Here is a 15,380-nt window from a genome sequence, read left to right as displayed (position 1 = left end):
ATGGTATCAGTTAGAAGATGGAAGAATAGTCATTCCAGCATCACTAGCGGTAGAAATTGTCCAAAATTATCACAACGGGACACATTCTGGGAGAGACAGCACAGAAGAATCTCTCAGAAAACATTTCTACATACCAAGATTGTCCAACTTGACTCAGGCCATTGTACAAAGATGTGTAACGTGTGCTAAAAATAATGCAAGGCAAGGACCAGTAAAGCCACCAGGAGTCCAGTTTATGGGGGGACTCCCCATGTCCGATTTACAAATTGATTATACAGTGATGCCTAAATCGGGTGGACATCGTTACCTGCTGGTAATTGTGTGCACCTATTTAGGCTGGGTAGAAGCATGTCCTACTCGTACAGAGAAAGCAGGAGAAGTTGTGAGATTCCTGCTCCGAGAAATAATACCCCGATATGGACTACCCTGCTCTATAGGATCGGATAATGGTCCAGCTTTTGTTCATCAGTGCCTACAACAACTGACTCATATGCTTGGTATAAAGTGGAGGCTTCATACGGCATATAGACCCCAGAGTTCTGGTAAGGTAGAGAGAATGAATAGAACTATTAAGAATCAGTTGGCTAAAATGTGTCAGGAAACCCAACTTAAGTGGAACGTTCTCTTACCCATAGCTCTATTGCGAATCCGCAGTACCCCTACCAGAAGGATGGGCCTCTCTCCTTTTGAAATCATGTATGGGCGACCACCTCCCGTACTTGGTAACTTAAGGGGGGATTTGAGTCAGTTGGGAGAAGGAATTACCCGGCAGCAGGTTGTAGAGTTGAGTAAGACTATGGAGGAGGTACAGAAATGGGTACAAGATAGATTACCTGTGAATATTTATCCCCCAGTTCATAGTTACCACCCAGGAGACCAAGTGTGGATTAAAGAGTGGAATAATGTACCGTTAGGGCCCAAGTGGAGAGGTCCTTATGTTGTTCTTTTGTCTACCCCTACAGCGATAAAAGTAGCCGAAGTGACTCCGTGGATACATCACTCCAGGGTTAAACCAGCAGCAGTCGATTCTTGGCAAGTTACAGCAGATCCAGAGAATCCCTGCAAGATCCGGTTAAAACGCACGACTCAGTCGGAGTGACGAGGAACTTTGTGGATTACAAAATTTTATTGTTTCAGAGATTTGGTACGTGAGTGAGAGGGCCATAATAAAGCCTGTCCGCTCACCGACGTATAGTATATAAGCCAGGAAAAGTCTCGAAGGGACTCCTGTGAAGACGAGCAGAACTCCATTCCCTGCAGCCCTTACATCCTGGAAGCTGAGGTGCCTTCGCACGGACGAAGACTGAGGATGACGACGAAAGATGTGTTTATGATAATGTTTTTATATGTGTATTTTTATATTCAGGAAGGTAGAGGTACCGACACTCCTAGCTGTGAGGTATGCATTAAGACTACAAGAACAGGTAACCATATTTCCCAAACCCTAATTTGGCATTCACAATACGAGTGTAAAGGAGATGTATCAAGATGTAGATACCTAAATATAGAATATAGTGTGTGCCATTTAGGAGTAGGAGAACCTAAGTGCTTCAGTCCGGAGTATCAACCTCGTACAATTTGGTTGACTCTCAGGAATGGAGATCCTCAGGGGACCCTAATTAACAAGACAGTATTAGAATCCGTACATTCTTCGGGTGTTCTGCTATTTGATGCGTGTAAGGCGATATCAAGTGGTAGAAAGCCGTGGAATGTATGTGGGGATCTTAGATGGGAGAGGACGTATGGGTCTAACGATAAATATATTTGTCCCAGTAGTAAAAATAAATATGTGAGTCCTAGATGCCCAAATAGAGATTATAACTTTTGCCCATATTGGTCTTGTGTGGGGTGGGCAACTTGGGGACAGACAGTAGACAAGGACATGATAGTGACTAAGTTGCCTACCAGCCCATATTGTAAGTCTATGGAATGCAATCCAGTCCATATACTTATAAATAACCCCGACAAGTTCTTAGACAAGTATGGTAATTTATTTGGGTTTCAAATATATGGGACGGGTTTAGATCCTGGGACAGTATTGTTTATAGGGATAGAGACTGATACGGTATCCTCCCAAACTCATCAAGTATACCATTCCTTTTATGAAGAGATGAGCATAGATAATAAGATCCCCCATAATGCTAAAAACCTGTTCATTGATTTAGCCGAAAGTATTGCCGGAAGTCTTAATGTTACCAACTGCTATGTGTGTGGAGGTACTAACATGGGAGACCAATGGCCTTGGGAAGCAAAGGAGGTAATGTCCGGTTCTGAGGCAGTTGACCAATTAATATCTACACAAGCCGATTATCATATGAGTGTTAGAGGTAAATCTGAGTGGAGATTAAAGACCTCCATCATAGGTTATGTTTGCATAGCAAGGAAAGGAATGATGTATAATACTTCTGTAGGAGAATTAACTTGTCTAGGGCAAAAAGCTTATGATGATGATACAAAGAATACAACTTGGTGGTCGGCTTCAAATGTCTCAGAACCATCTAACCCGTTTGCTAGATACGCCAATTTAAAGGATGTGTGGTTTGACCTATCCATCACATCTACCTGGAGAGCCCCAGCAAATTTGTACTGGATCTGTGGTAAGAAAGCCTATTCGGAGTTGCCACAGGACTGGGAAGGGGCATGTGTGTTGGGTATGCTCAAACCATCCTTCTTCTTGTTACCTATTGAAACAGGTGAGACTTTAGGTGTTAAAGTGTATGATGTGAATCATAGGAAGAAAAGGGGACCCATAGAGATAGGCGCCTGGGAAGATAATGAATGGCCTCCCCAGCGTATTATAGATTACTATGGGCCAGCCACGTGGGCAGAAGATGGTACTTTTGGTTATAGAACCCCTATTTATATGCTCAACCGTATTATACGATTACAGGCGGTGGTTGAGATTATTACCAACGAGACATCACAAGCGCTCAATCTTCTAGCGAAGCATAATACCAGGATGAGGACAGCAGTCTACCAAAATAGATTAGCCTTGGATTACCTTTTGGCAGTAGAGGGAGGTGTATGTGGGAAGTTTAACCTGAGCAATTGCTGTCTTCAAATAGATGACGAAGGGCAAGCAATAGCTGAGCTTACTAGCCATATGGTTAAACTAGCGCATGTGCCTACTCAGGTATGGAAAGGGTATAATCCAAGCAGTTGGTTTGGTAGCTGGTATGAGTGGTTTGGAGGGCTTAAGGCAGTGGTAGGTGGAGTCCTACTGATTTTAATGTTGTGTCTACTCCTGCCGTGTCTTATACCCTTAGTAGTTAGGTCTGTGCAAAGCCTGATAGAAAATATAGCAGAGAGGAAGGCTGCTGCACAGATAATGGCAATTTATAAATATAAGGCTCTAGATCAGGGAGAACCAATGCAGGAAGATGAGTGTTGAAGATTCACATCATAAGATAAGTCTGGTCTGGTTCAAGGTAACTTGCGGTGTATGCAAACTAAGGTTAAGTGATGCCTCAAGTAATTGTGAAATATCAAGAGGCATCAAAGGGGGGAATATGGTGGAATCTCGGTAAAAATAAATTTAGTAGGCCGAGATTACCACGTGGCATGTGTACGTGCATATGCTGACGTATCGATCAGTTGGTTGCACGAGGTAAGATACGATCAGTAGTGTACGGAGCATGTGCAAGAATACAGGATGTAGTATTCCCCTCCTCCATTGTGCTGGACAGGCCATGCGGTCAAGCAGGAAGTTAATTCTTATTTGTATTGATTGGTCAAGAGAATGTGCGGGTGGAGCTTAATATGGGAGGAGTTATGTGCCTATATAAGGAGCCTGCACTATTGTCTGGGGCTCAGAACTTGCTGTATTTTGGTGACATTAGTCCCTCTGAGTCCCGATCGGTGATCCAATAAAGAATCTCTTCCTTCCTGAAGAAACCTGTGTCCATCTCTCTGTGCTTGGCTTCCGTCAGTTTCTCCGGTATCAATGGTAGTTTAATAATGGTAATACACCATACAGAATTTATTAGGAAATGCATTTACAAACCCAAAAATAAAATATCATATTGGAAGACATCTAACAAACTCCATGCACTCAATGGTGCTCTGTGTATTCACATGGTATTCCAGATGACCAGCATGCTAAAAGTCTGTGTTAATAAAACACAACAAAGCAATACAATTGTGTCAGGTTTGTCTACCTGTGCAGACTTCTTCAGGACACAATCAAGCATAGACACACAGAAATATGAATAAAATACAATTTCTGTTTGTTTGTTCAATTTGGTTAAATGCCATTGTATTAAAATAGATAATCTAAGCAACATAATAAGTATAGAGTTCTTAAGTGTTTTTCATGCCAGGAGTCCCTCAGCACCATCCCAAAGTAAGTTACCAATGAGTGGTTTGACACTTACCTGGCTCTGATGGACGCATGTGGTCCTGCCAGACAGAGACACAGGTAGGCAGGCAATGCAAACAAAAATATTTGTAGATGGATCTCTTGCTCTTCTACATCTAATTAGAAAAATGGGATGGCAGGGCATGTAGCCCTGCTACAACACTTTAAAACTAAGAGTCTGTTCTTCAAGGGAGCATCTAAGTTGAAGATGACCCACATTAAATTAATTATATATACTATGTATTAAAAATATAAAGTATAAAATAGATATACTCACATTTGATGTTCCTGCATTTACTATAAAAACCCAGGCTGTCCAGCTTCTGCAGTGATCTCTGTCTAGATGGGAGGTGTTAGTGATCCCATAACATTTTATGGCAGCAGGGCCGCCATCAGGGCATGACAACCATAACGGTTGTCATGGGCCCGGCGGTCCTGGGGGGCCCGAGCCCCACATTCATTATGTGCACACATATATATATATATATTTTTTCGCTATATATATGTGCACAGAGGGCCCCCTGCTACCTGTACAATGAAGAGGGGGCCCAGCAGCACACTCTGTCCTCCTTTCCAGCTGCTCTCTGTCTAACTTTCCTGCGCCCTGTGGCCGCCAGAGCGTTGCCACGGGTTACTATGGCAATGCTCCACACAGTACGCAGGCCTGTCTCACGAGAGTTAGTCAGAGAGGAGTTAGTCAGAGAGGAGCTGGAAAGGAAGACAGAGTGTGCTGCTGGGCCTCCTCTTCAATGTACCCGTAAGAACCAGGGAGGGGGGAATAAAATTAAAATATACACAAATAAATAAAATAAAAATGACTCCCCTCCCCCTATTTTACACAGACACTGAATCCTTACAAGCACACACTCTGCACTACACACACACACACTACATTCACTTAACACACTCTGCACTACACACACACTACATTCACTAAACACACTCTGCACTACACACACACTACATTTACTAAACACACTCTGCACTACACACACACTACATTCACTAAACACACTCTGCACTACACACCCACTACATTCACTAAACACACTTTGCACTAAATACACACACACACACTACATTTACTAAACACACTCTGCACTACACACACACTACATTCACTAAACACACTCTGCACTACACACCCACTACATTCACTAAACACACTTTGCACTAAATACACACACACACACACTACATTCACTAAACGCACTTTGCTCTACACAAACACACTATAAATTCAGTATACACACGTTGCACTACACACACACTACATTCACTATACACACTTTTCACTACACACACACACTACATTCACTGAACATACTCACACTACATTCACTATCCACTCTCTGCACTCACTACAAACACTACATTCACTAAACACACTGCACTACACACACACTACATTCACTAAACACACCTTGTACTACACACACACTACATTCACTATACACACGTTTCACTCACTACACACTACATTTGCTAAACACGCTCTGCACTAAACACACACACACTACATTCACTAAACACACTTTGCACTACACACACACTGAATTCACTATACACATGTTGCACTCACTACAAACACACTACATTCACTACAAACACACTACATACTCTATACACACTAAATTCACTATACACACTACATCCACTACAAAAACACACACTCTGCATTCACTAGATACACCTACATTCACTACACAAACACTCTGCATCTAATGCATGCATACAAACATTAGATACATTACACAAAACGTACAATCTGCATCCACTATACACACTGCATCCACTATACACACTGCATCCATGACACACATACCGCATCCACTACACACATTCTACATCCACTATACACACTGCATCCATGACACACATTCATTCTACATCCACTATACACACACACACACACTTCATCCTTGTGGGCGGACTCAGGGCTGGCCCTGGGGGTCCAGATCTTGAGCTGTGTCAGGGGCCCTAAAATTTCTGATGGCAGCCCTGTATGGCAGTGCTGAGTTTATACCATATATTTCTACACAGTGGTGTTTATGGATACAGCAGATGTTTCTGGGAAAAGGAAAACCAATAGGAGGACTACACCTCCTAAAACACGTGTTGAGTATCAATAACAGCTGTATTACGAGAAGAAAAAAAAAGAAAAGCTGCACTAATAATGAATTTGCCACTCATTCAGTGGTCAAGTCTTCAGAGAACTGCTGAAAAGAGCAGAACACAATTTATATAGAGCTTAATTGTCTCCTATATTAATATGCCATTGAGTACTGCCTTAGGTTTTTGATAATAGACGTTTTTAAAGTTTTAACAGTGAAACCCTTTTTCCCTGTATGGTAACACCCATGGTCAGGGTTGTCAAGTTGTTCAATATTTGTTACTCCACAAATGTTCAAGAATGTGCAGATGTCTGAGCCATTCTACAACACATGGTGGTTTCACTCAGCAACTTAATTTCTCGAGGAAGAACCAAGGTAGAATGTCTTAATGCACTTCTTCAGGCCAATTGTCATTGTAGTTAGTGCTACGTAACTTAATATAGTTGCAGAGATCTTACTTTCTCTATTTTTACACTTTTTGCTCAGAAGAAACTGTATCCCAGGTAAAATACATAAGGATATTTATTTCTTCATATTACAGGAACACAATACTCAGCCCACCTATACCAGGACGGGACTGGGACAAAAATGTAGCCCGGGCATTTAAAGGCAGAACAGCAACAAAGTGGGAGGAGGAGGGACAGGAACAGGGGGCGTGTTGTGTAATCACAAATGACAAGCACACATCCCCAAAGTGACCATGTGTGTTTGATGCCTCTAAGGGCATCCCATGCTCAGAGCTCTGCTGAAAAGCTCTTGTATGGGGAAAAGTTCCTGTATTAATTTAGCACAGTAATTTATTGTGATTTTTCCCTGGTGTCCCCATATATAAAATAACAGAGGATAAAAAAGGGACAGGTTTGGTGAGGCCCTATGTGTGTGTGGGGGTGTTGTATGCATTTGGAGGCTGCTTGTGAAGTTGCGTGTGTGGATTAGGCTACCTGTGGTGTTGCATATATATAGGCAAACTGTGCACATACACCGGTGTGCGATGTGCACAATATACATTTTCCCTAAATATACTGAAAGTAAAACAATGGTAACATTACCCACTCTGACACAATGTCCTGTAATAAAGCAAAAAGTAACAGCTTATAGTGTAGTATGCCAAATTTAAAAGACCATATAAAACGTGGATTTTTTAAAATATAAGATTTTTATTTTGTCATAACAAACAAAAAAAGGAATAACTTGGGGATACAGAAAGGAAAAAAGGGTGGGGTATAAAGCAAGTCAAGTTTGTTGACATCATTTGTTCCTCTACAATTATATACATGTATACATCCATGAATAAATACACATGTACGAATAGGCATGTAAAAACAAAAACACAAATGGACATGATTGTTTCTAAATAAACATACTTGGACCCATGTCAGTATCTGTAGTGTAGTGAATTTTGTGTTGTAGATTATTGTCTAGTTCTACTCATCCTTATCCATTTAGGCTATTCCTCAACGTTCTTGATCAGCTTAATACGACTTTACAAATGTAAGTGCCTTCGATAGTTAGGGCTGTTACCTGTGCAGTTTAAACTGGCCACAAACCACATCTTATATATTAATTCGTGCTACCCCTTGTGTGCCATTTGTATCGCTTTTGTTACTTTTCTATACCGTTTTCTATGTGTAAGAAGCTAAAGTTAACTAACGGTTCCGTCTGTGTTGTGAAGTTCACCAGTAGTGGGTCGGACGGTAGATTTTGTTTGGTAGTATTAACCTTGAGCTGAGATGTTGGTCCAGATAGTTAAACTAGCGTTATGTTGCAGAGGGTGAGGGAGAGGGAGGAGAGAATATAGAACTGGGAGGGGGGAACAAGAGTTTCTGTATTGGACGAAAGAGTGCTTTCTAACCATGCAACTATTTAGTTATGTCTTGTTTATGTGTTTAGATGTGTAGGCAGTATAGCTATTCCATGAGATGTTCCTCTACACGCTTTGAACTGTCCATTTTCCATGGTTTGTTCTGAGTATTTTGATGCTAGTGTGACATATAGGTGTTTGAAAGCAGGCTATCTTATAAATAGTCTAACTATGTATTGGTCTCGTTAGTTATAGCAATCGACTGCTCATCGTGCAAATGTTTGTTGAGGTAATGTCTCTTCAACCACGGGGCCCAGAGTGTCCTTATTTTCTTGGACTTTTCGGGAGAGTCTGAAGAGAGAGCTTCATATCTATAGTATTGATGTATTCTATCTATGAGTTCCTTTTTAGTCGGGCAGTATGTAGATTTCCAGTGTGCTGTTAGAAGACTTCTGGCTGCCAATATAATCAGAATAGCAATTCTCCTAAAATTCATGCTCCAGGACTCAGGAAATAGCAAGAGGATACCCATTATCAATGTTAGAGGATGGGTTGACTCTGTTTCGTCTTGTAGTAGTGTTTGTACTTGCAACCATAAAGGTTTGATCTCGTTACAATCCCACCATATGTGGGTCATGTTTCCCTCCGCATTGCCACATCTCCAGCATTTGGGGTCTACGTTTGGATACATTTTATGTAATTTGTGTGGTGTGAGGTACCATCTGAAGAGTACTTTCTTATGGGCCTCCACATGGGAGAAGCAAGACGTGGTACCACGTAGTGCATTTAATGCTTTGAGCCATTGTTCATCTGTGAGTTTAGGGAGTCCTTCTTTCTCCCATTGTGTCACATATTTGAAAGAGCTAGGTGGGGCTTTACATAATAGAATTTGGTAACAAAGAGATAAGGCTTTAGGTTTAGTTGGGGCCGAAAGGCACCTGTTATGGAGTAGTATGGCTGGGTCTTTCTGTGGAGTGGACTCGTCCGGCGAGAATGTGACTTTGGTGTTTATAATGCTCTTCAACTGGAGGTATGGAAAGATAAATGAATTGGGTAGGTTGTACTTCTGTTGTATTTCAGAGAAAGGTAGGATCATCGATCTATGGCAGAGGTCACTGATCTTTTTAACCCCCAGAGCCGTCCATGTCTTTAGGGAGAGCCAAGGGGACATGATTTCCAAGGTTTCCAAAGGTGCCTGAGCACAGAAGTTGCCTTCTTTAGACCAACTAGATCTGGTGGCATCCCATATTTTCAGGGTCAGTGCAGAGGTAGGGTACAGCCTGTTTGTGTGAGGTCGATAAGTTTTTGGTGACCATAAAATATTTGTTAGGCTATGTGGTTGTGAAATAGCTTGCTCCATGTCCACCCATTGAAAGGTATTCATCGGAGCATGAAGTCTGATGGCTGATTCAAGGATAGCTGCTTTGTAGTAAGCCAGCACTGTCGGAAGGCCCAGCCCTCCCTCAGATGTGGTCAGATAAAGGAGCGATACCGGCAATCTCGGCTTCATGCCTCCCCATACGAATTTGTTTAGTATGGATTGTATGGTTTTGAGTAACTGTAGAGGGACTTGTAAGTGTAGCATCCTGAAGACATATAAGATTTTCGGTAGTATTACCATCTTGATCGTATTCAATCTCCCTAACCATGACAAGCGCACATCTCTCCATTTCTGGAAAATGGAATTACATATATTCGGCAGGGTAGCGTAGTTAAGAGTTATCATTTTTTGTTTGTGGAGAGCTAGTTTTACTCCTAGGTATGTAATGTAGTGTTGCCTCCAATCAAATTGATAAGAGGTTCGTAGTGTTTTAGCTCTTTGTGACGGAATGTTGATTGCAAGTGCCTGCGTTTTATTTTTGTTAAGTCTGTAGTAAGACACCCGCCCATAAGTGTCCAGGATGTTTAGGAGTCTCGGCAGTGACTGCTCCGGTTTGCTAAGGGATACCAATATGTCATCTGCGAACATCGCTAGTCGATACTCACTTGAGTTGATTGGTATACCTGTGATTAGAGGATCCTGACGTATTTTATAGGCAAGGGGTTCTAAGGAGAGTATGAATAAGAGTGGAGATAACGGGCATCCTTGCCGTGTTCCATTGGTAAGTTTAAAAGGATGTGAAATAAAGCCTGAGTTAGAGACCTGTGCAGTCGGATTACCATATAGTGTAAAGATACCCTTTATTAGTTCAGGTGGAAAGCCGTATTTGGAGAGGACTGTTGACATATAGGCCCAGTTAAGCCGGTCAAAGGCCTTTTCCGCGTCCAAGGCCAGAAACAGACTTTCTGAGCCGTGTTTTTCTACATGAGATAGTATATTTAATATCTTTCTAGTATTGTCACATCCTTGTCTGCCTTTAACAAATCCTGACTGATCGTTATGCACGATACGGGGTATTATCTTTGCTAGCCTATTCGCTATAAGTTTGGCATATAGCTTGGTATCGCAATTCAAGAGAGATATGGGCCGAAAATTAGGGCAGTGTGTAGGGGGTTTGCCAGGTTTCGGTAATGTAGAAATATGGGCTTTCAGCATGTCTCTGGGCATGTTGCCTGTAGTGAAGCAGTGATTAAATAAGTCTGTCAGATAAGGAGCTAATATATGTCGAAACGTATAATAATACATGTTAGTAAATCCGTCTGGACCAGGTGATTTATGCTTCGGTAATTGTGTTATGGTTTGTAAAACTTCTGGTACTGTGAATGGTTCAATCAATTGTTGTCTTTCTATTGGGTTGAGGGACGGTAACTGAACATCTCGTAAAAAGTCATCAATGTCAGTTTGTTGGGGTGTGTGGAGGTCCCTATCATCAGCTAGGTTGTATAGTTTGCTGTAGTATGTGCCCAATTCTTCCACTATTTCTTGTGGATTAGTAATTTTGTGTCCCTCGTCTGAGTGGAGAAAGGCAATCTTAGACGAGGACGTCCGTGCTTTGAGCTGGGATGCCAAAATTTTGCCAGCTCTATTCCCGTCTTTGAAAAATCTATGTTTCATTCTGGTAAGGAGATATGTAGTCTTAGCTAGGTCCATATCTTTCAGGCGGGCCTGGAGTTGGAGTATTTTCGTAGTGTTGTCGTAAGAGGGAGACCTCTTGTCAGCGTGTGTGAGTGTGGCTAAGTCAGTTAGGATTTTTGTGTACGTGGCCAGACGCTGTTTTTTATTATAACTAGCGTGTTTGATAAGTTGGCCTCTCAGGACTGCCTTGTGTGCTTGCCACAGGGTTTCTATTCCCACCTCCCCAGTGTTATTGAGAGAGAAATATGTTTCCAATTCTGCCTGGAGTTGTGTGATTAAAGTATGGTCTGACAAAAGAGTATCGTTAAGCCTCCAATTGTACTTGCCAGTGACCGGGTATTGTATCTTGGTTGTCAGCAAAATCGGTGCATGATCCGACCACTTGATGTCTCCTATACCCACTTTCGTTATTTGTAGCGTTTGTGATTTGGGAATTAAAAATCGATCTATACGTGAGTATGTTGTATGGCTAAGGGAATGGTACGTATAATCCCTATCTAATGGGTTAAGTGCCCTCCATATGTCCAAGAACCCATGTTCTAAAAGTGTATCTCCTATAATTTTTGCAGATCGCACTCTTTGTGTAGCTGTAGCTTTTTTGACTTTATCAGTAGAGGTGGAGTCTAAGGTTGGGTCAAGGAGGAAGTTTGTATCCCCACCTATGATAAGATCGCCAAACTTATGTGCAAGTGACAAAGTGAGAATCTTCTCTAGAAAACTCCGTTGATCTGTGTGGGGACCATATATATTAACTAGAGTAAATCGTGCATTATTAATTACACATTGTAATATGAGAAACCTCCCCTCTCTATCTCCTATTGTTTTTATTAATTGGAAGGATAAGTCTTTGTTTATCAAGATTGTCACTCCTCTCTTCTTTAATTTATAAGTACTGTGGTAACCAATTGGGAAATGTTTAGAGAAGAATTTGGGTTGGTTATTTCTTTGGAAGTGGGTTTCTTGATAAAACGCTATATGGGCGTTATTTTCCTTCGCTTCCCTGAGTGCCAACCTACGTTTATGAGGCGAGTTCAAGCCTTTGGTGTTCAAGGAAAAAATGTTAAGAGACATCAAAACTATACAGACAATTCCTTAGATGACTGTTACCAAATTGTAAGATACTATGACTTAGGAAATAAAGAGAAAGGCTACCCAGATATTGATATCCTGTCAGATATTTACGTGAGTGATGCTGTTTTCTGCTGTAATTAGTTTGTGTGAGTGTTATTTCGCAAAGGTCAGTGTGGACATTCTCTTTGAGACCCGTGTTGAGGCTAGAATATGCACTCTTATTACATTCCTTCAAATGTACCCGAAGGAGGGGAGATAACAGGGGTAAACAAAAAATAAACATAAACATCCAAATATATACAAGAAAAGTGTCTCCAAATCGAGACAAAACCATGTCTTGGTTAGTGGGCTAGGTCAAAAAGCCCATTTGGGGGGGAGAGAGCCCCTAGTTTACCTTTAAGGAATGATCTATGAGGGTTACATAGAATTTGCGTATATGACATATAAAATACATTTGTGTTTATCCGCTTTATGAGATTTGTGCGACCTATGACTTGATGGTGGGGCCCAAGAATAAGAGCCCCCCCAGCAAGCCAGTCTGCCTGTTCCTTGCAATTATGACAGTCCCGTCCACAACAGGAACAGTTAGGCATTGGGTGGGGATTGAAAAACCAGCATTACCCGGTTACCCATATACCCAGACTATAATTAGGTTAAAAGAGACCCAGAAAGGGTATGTGATGGAGTCACTTAGCTGTAGCGACAGTTTGCCAATTCTGGGTCAGTTTCATCGGTGACTTCGTGAAGTATCGGTGGGAGGCATGGTCGTTGTCGTTCGCCTCCACATGCAGGCCCCAAACGGCCAGAAGCTTGTCCCCGTCGTCTGGTGCAGGTAGGTGATGTTCTATGCCGTTTCGTCGAATAATAAGTTTCGTGGGGAAACCCCACTTATATGAGATATCTGCTGCTCTCAATGCCTTAGTGATTTGGCTGAAAGATCTCCGTGCTGCTAGCGTAGCCGCCGACAGATCAGTGAATAGTTGAAGTTTACTGTAAGTCCCAGGCAGCGTTTGCAATTGCTTTGCCGTTTGCATGAGATTTTCCTTCGTTGTATAGTAATGAAGCCTAGTGATAACATCTCGTGGGACAGATGCTGGGAGATGCTTAGGCTTAGGCAGTCTATGAATCCTGTCTAGCAGGAGTTCAGATGTCGGGACCTCCGGTAGTATTTCCTGAAAGAGTTCTTTCGTATATTTCCCCAGGTCTGCAGGGCCGATCTCCTCAGGAATGCCGCGGATTCGGACATTGTTCCGTCGATCTCTATCCTCGTGGTCGGCTAGTTTTGTAAGTACAGAGGTGAGTTTCGTCTCCAGTGCTTCACAGGCAGAGACCACGTTGTTATGTGCAGTTATTATCTCTTCTGTTTTTGATTCCAGACATTCTGTACGTTCGCCAAGGGCCTTCACTTCCATTCTGATCTCTTTAGCCAATTTAGCAAAGTCGGCTTGTAGAGAAGCTTGTAATTCTGCAAGCATTTTCTTGATTGAAGAATCGGTAGCCGGTGCCGTTGTGAGCGATATGACAGTTTCATCGCTTCTTCCAGAACTCGAGGCCGGTGATGCGGGCCTACCAGCGCCATCTTGCGCGCGGCGTGTCGGCGGTGATAGGGCCGTGACTTGTAATTCTGTCTGTTTCAGCTTCGCTTTTTTGGTGGAACGCTGTGCCATCTTCCTCTCCGTGACACCCGGTAATCTATGTGCAGGTCGGTTTTCGTTTTTTGCTCGTCTAATTGCTATATTATGTGGCTCTCTCCAGGAGCTGATCGCTTACACGTCCGTCTCCTTAAGCGGTCAGGCCACGCCCCCAAAACGTGGATTTTAAAAGCAGGAATAGGAATTTTCCTTTGATGTATTCCAAGGACCTCCCAGCTTGTGTTAATTTTTGCCAGACATCATATTGTTATGGGCAAATGCAAATATTACAAGTTTTAGAATGAAATGTTGTATTTCTTAAACTGTGTACTTTGTCTTTAAGAGATATTGCAAATTGACAAGGTGTTAGAAATGGAACATATTGTTTTTCATAACTGTTTCTTTAAGCAATAACCTCAGTGCATAATATGTTTGCGCCATTTTGTCCCAGACGAATTACAATAACAATAACGCATAAACAAGTTTCAAGGCTATACTACGACTCTTTCAGTACACAATATACTGTGGTAACCCCAAGTTAATGGAACTTCCCCAAATCCGGGAATCTCCCACGACTGTGCACTTACGTCTTAGTATAAACAACAGATAAGCTATTCAGACTTTAAGATGCCATCTTGAACTAAGTCAGGAAAATTTCCATGACGTATACACCCTTTAGTTATGGCCTTGTATCTTTGCCAAATTAAGGGAGGTCCTAAATTGATTTAAAGTAGACAAGTTACTTTTTCATATATGAACTATGGTGACTCTAAAATGACGACACTTAAGGTATAAATAGGTGTACTTTTAAAATGTTAAGAAACAGAGGAGAGACTTGGAGACAGACGCTGCTCCATCTTAAAATGACTGAGAGGCTGACATGATGACATGTTCAGAAGGGTATGTTAACCTACTAATGATATTTGCAAGCATTTAATTTCATCTTATAAACTCTGCTATAATGGATTTTATATGTCTATATTTATATTTTTATATAATAAATATCTAAAAGACAAAACTATTGCTTCCAAGACAATCCTTATTTTATATTGTATTCTCAATTATTTACATATGTTAAATAGAGGATCTCTTACTAACTATATAACATTATGGCTAAGATATCTGTATGGTTAGCCCTGCTAAGTTCTATGCTTTAAGACATTATAGAGGTAAATAAGGGAACCGCCAGTGGTTACAATTGGCGACCACGAAGGGACTTGTACTTGGAAGCGTTAAATAAAAAATAATAAATACCTAGGTAACCTCTTATACGTAAGAGAAGACACAATACTTTGTCATGGCACAAGTCTTGAAATATCAAGAATCTATTGAGCTATTTGCAGCCCAGACTCAGAGAGAGATCTTCATCATTAGAGATGATTTTAATGTG

At 41.5% G+C, this 15,380-nt stretch overlaps 1 protein-coding gene across 1 annotated transcript in view; it reads right to left on the bottom strand.

Annotated features, from left to right (window-relative positions):
* The window catches only part of LANCL3 (LanC like family member 3), a 114,812-nt gene that overhangs the window by 57,923 nt on the left and 41,509 nt on the right, over positions 1-15,380 (bottom strand). Inside the window, exon 2 of the mRNA XM_063444620.1 lies at positions 7,832-7,853. Within this exon, the coding sequence (XP_063300690.1) occupies positions 7,832-7,853 (22 nt within the window). The remainder of the gene's footprint in view (positions 1-7,831; positions 7,854-15,380) is intronic.

The sequence above is a fragment of the Pelobates fuscus genome, chromosome 1 (assembly GCF_036172605.1).
Source record: "Pelobates fuscus isolate aPelFus1 chromosome 1, aPelFus1.pri, whole genome shotgun sequence".
In the NCBI taxonomy this organism is placed as follows: Eukaryota; Metazoa; Chordata; class Amphibia; order Anura; family Pelobatidae; genus Pelobates; species Pelobates fuscus.
This window is presented reverse-complemented; position numbering and strand designations above follow the sequence as displayed.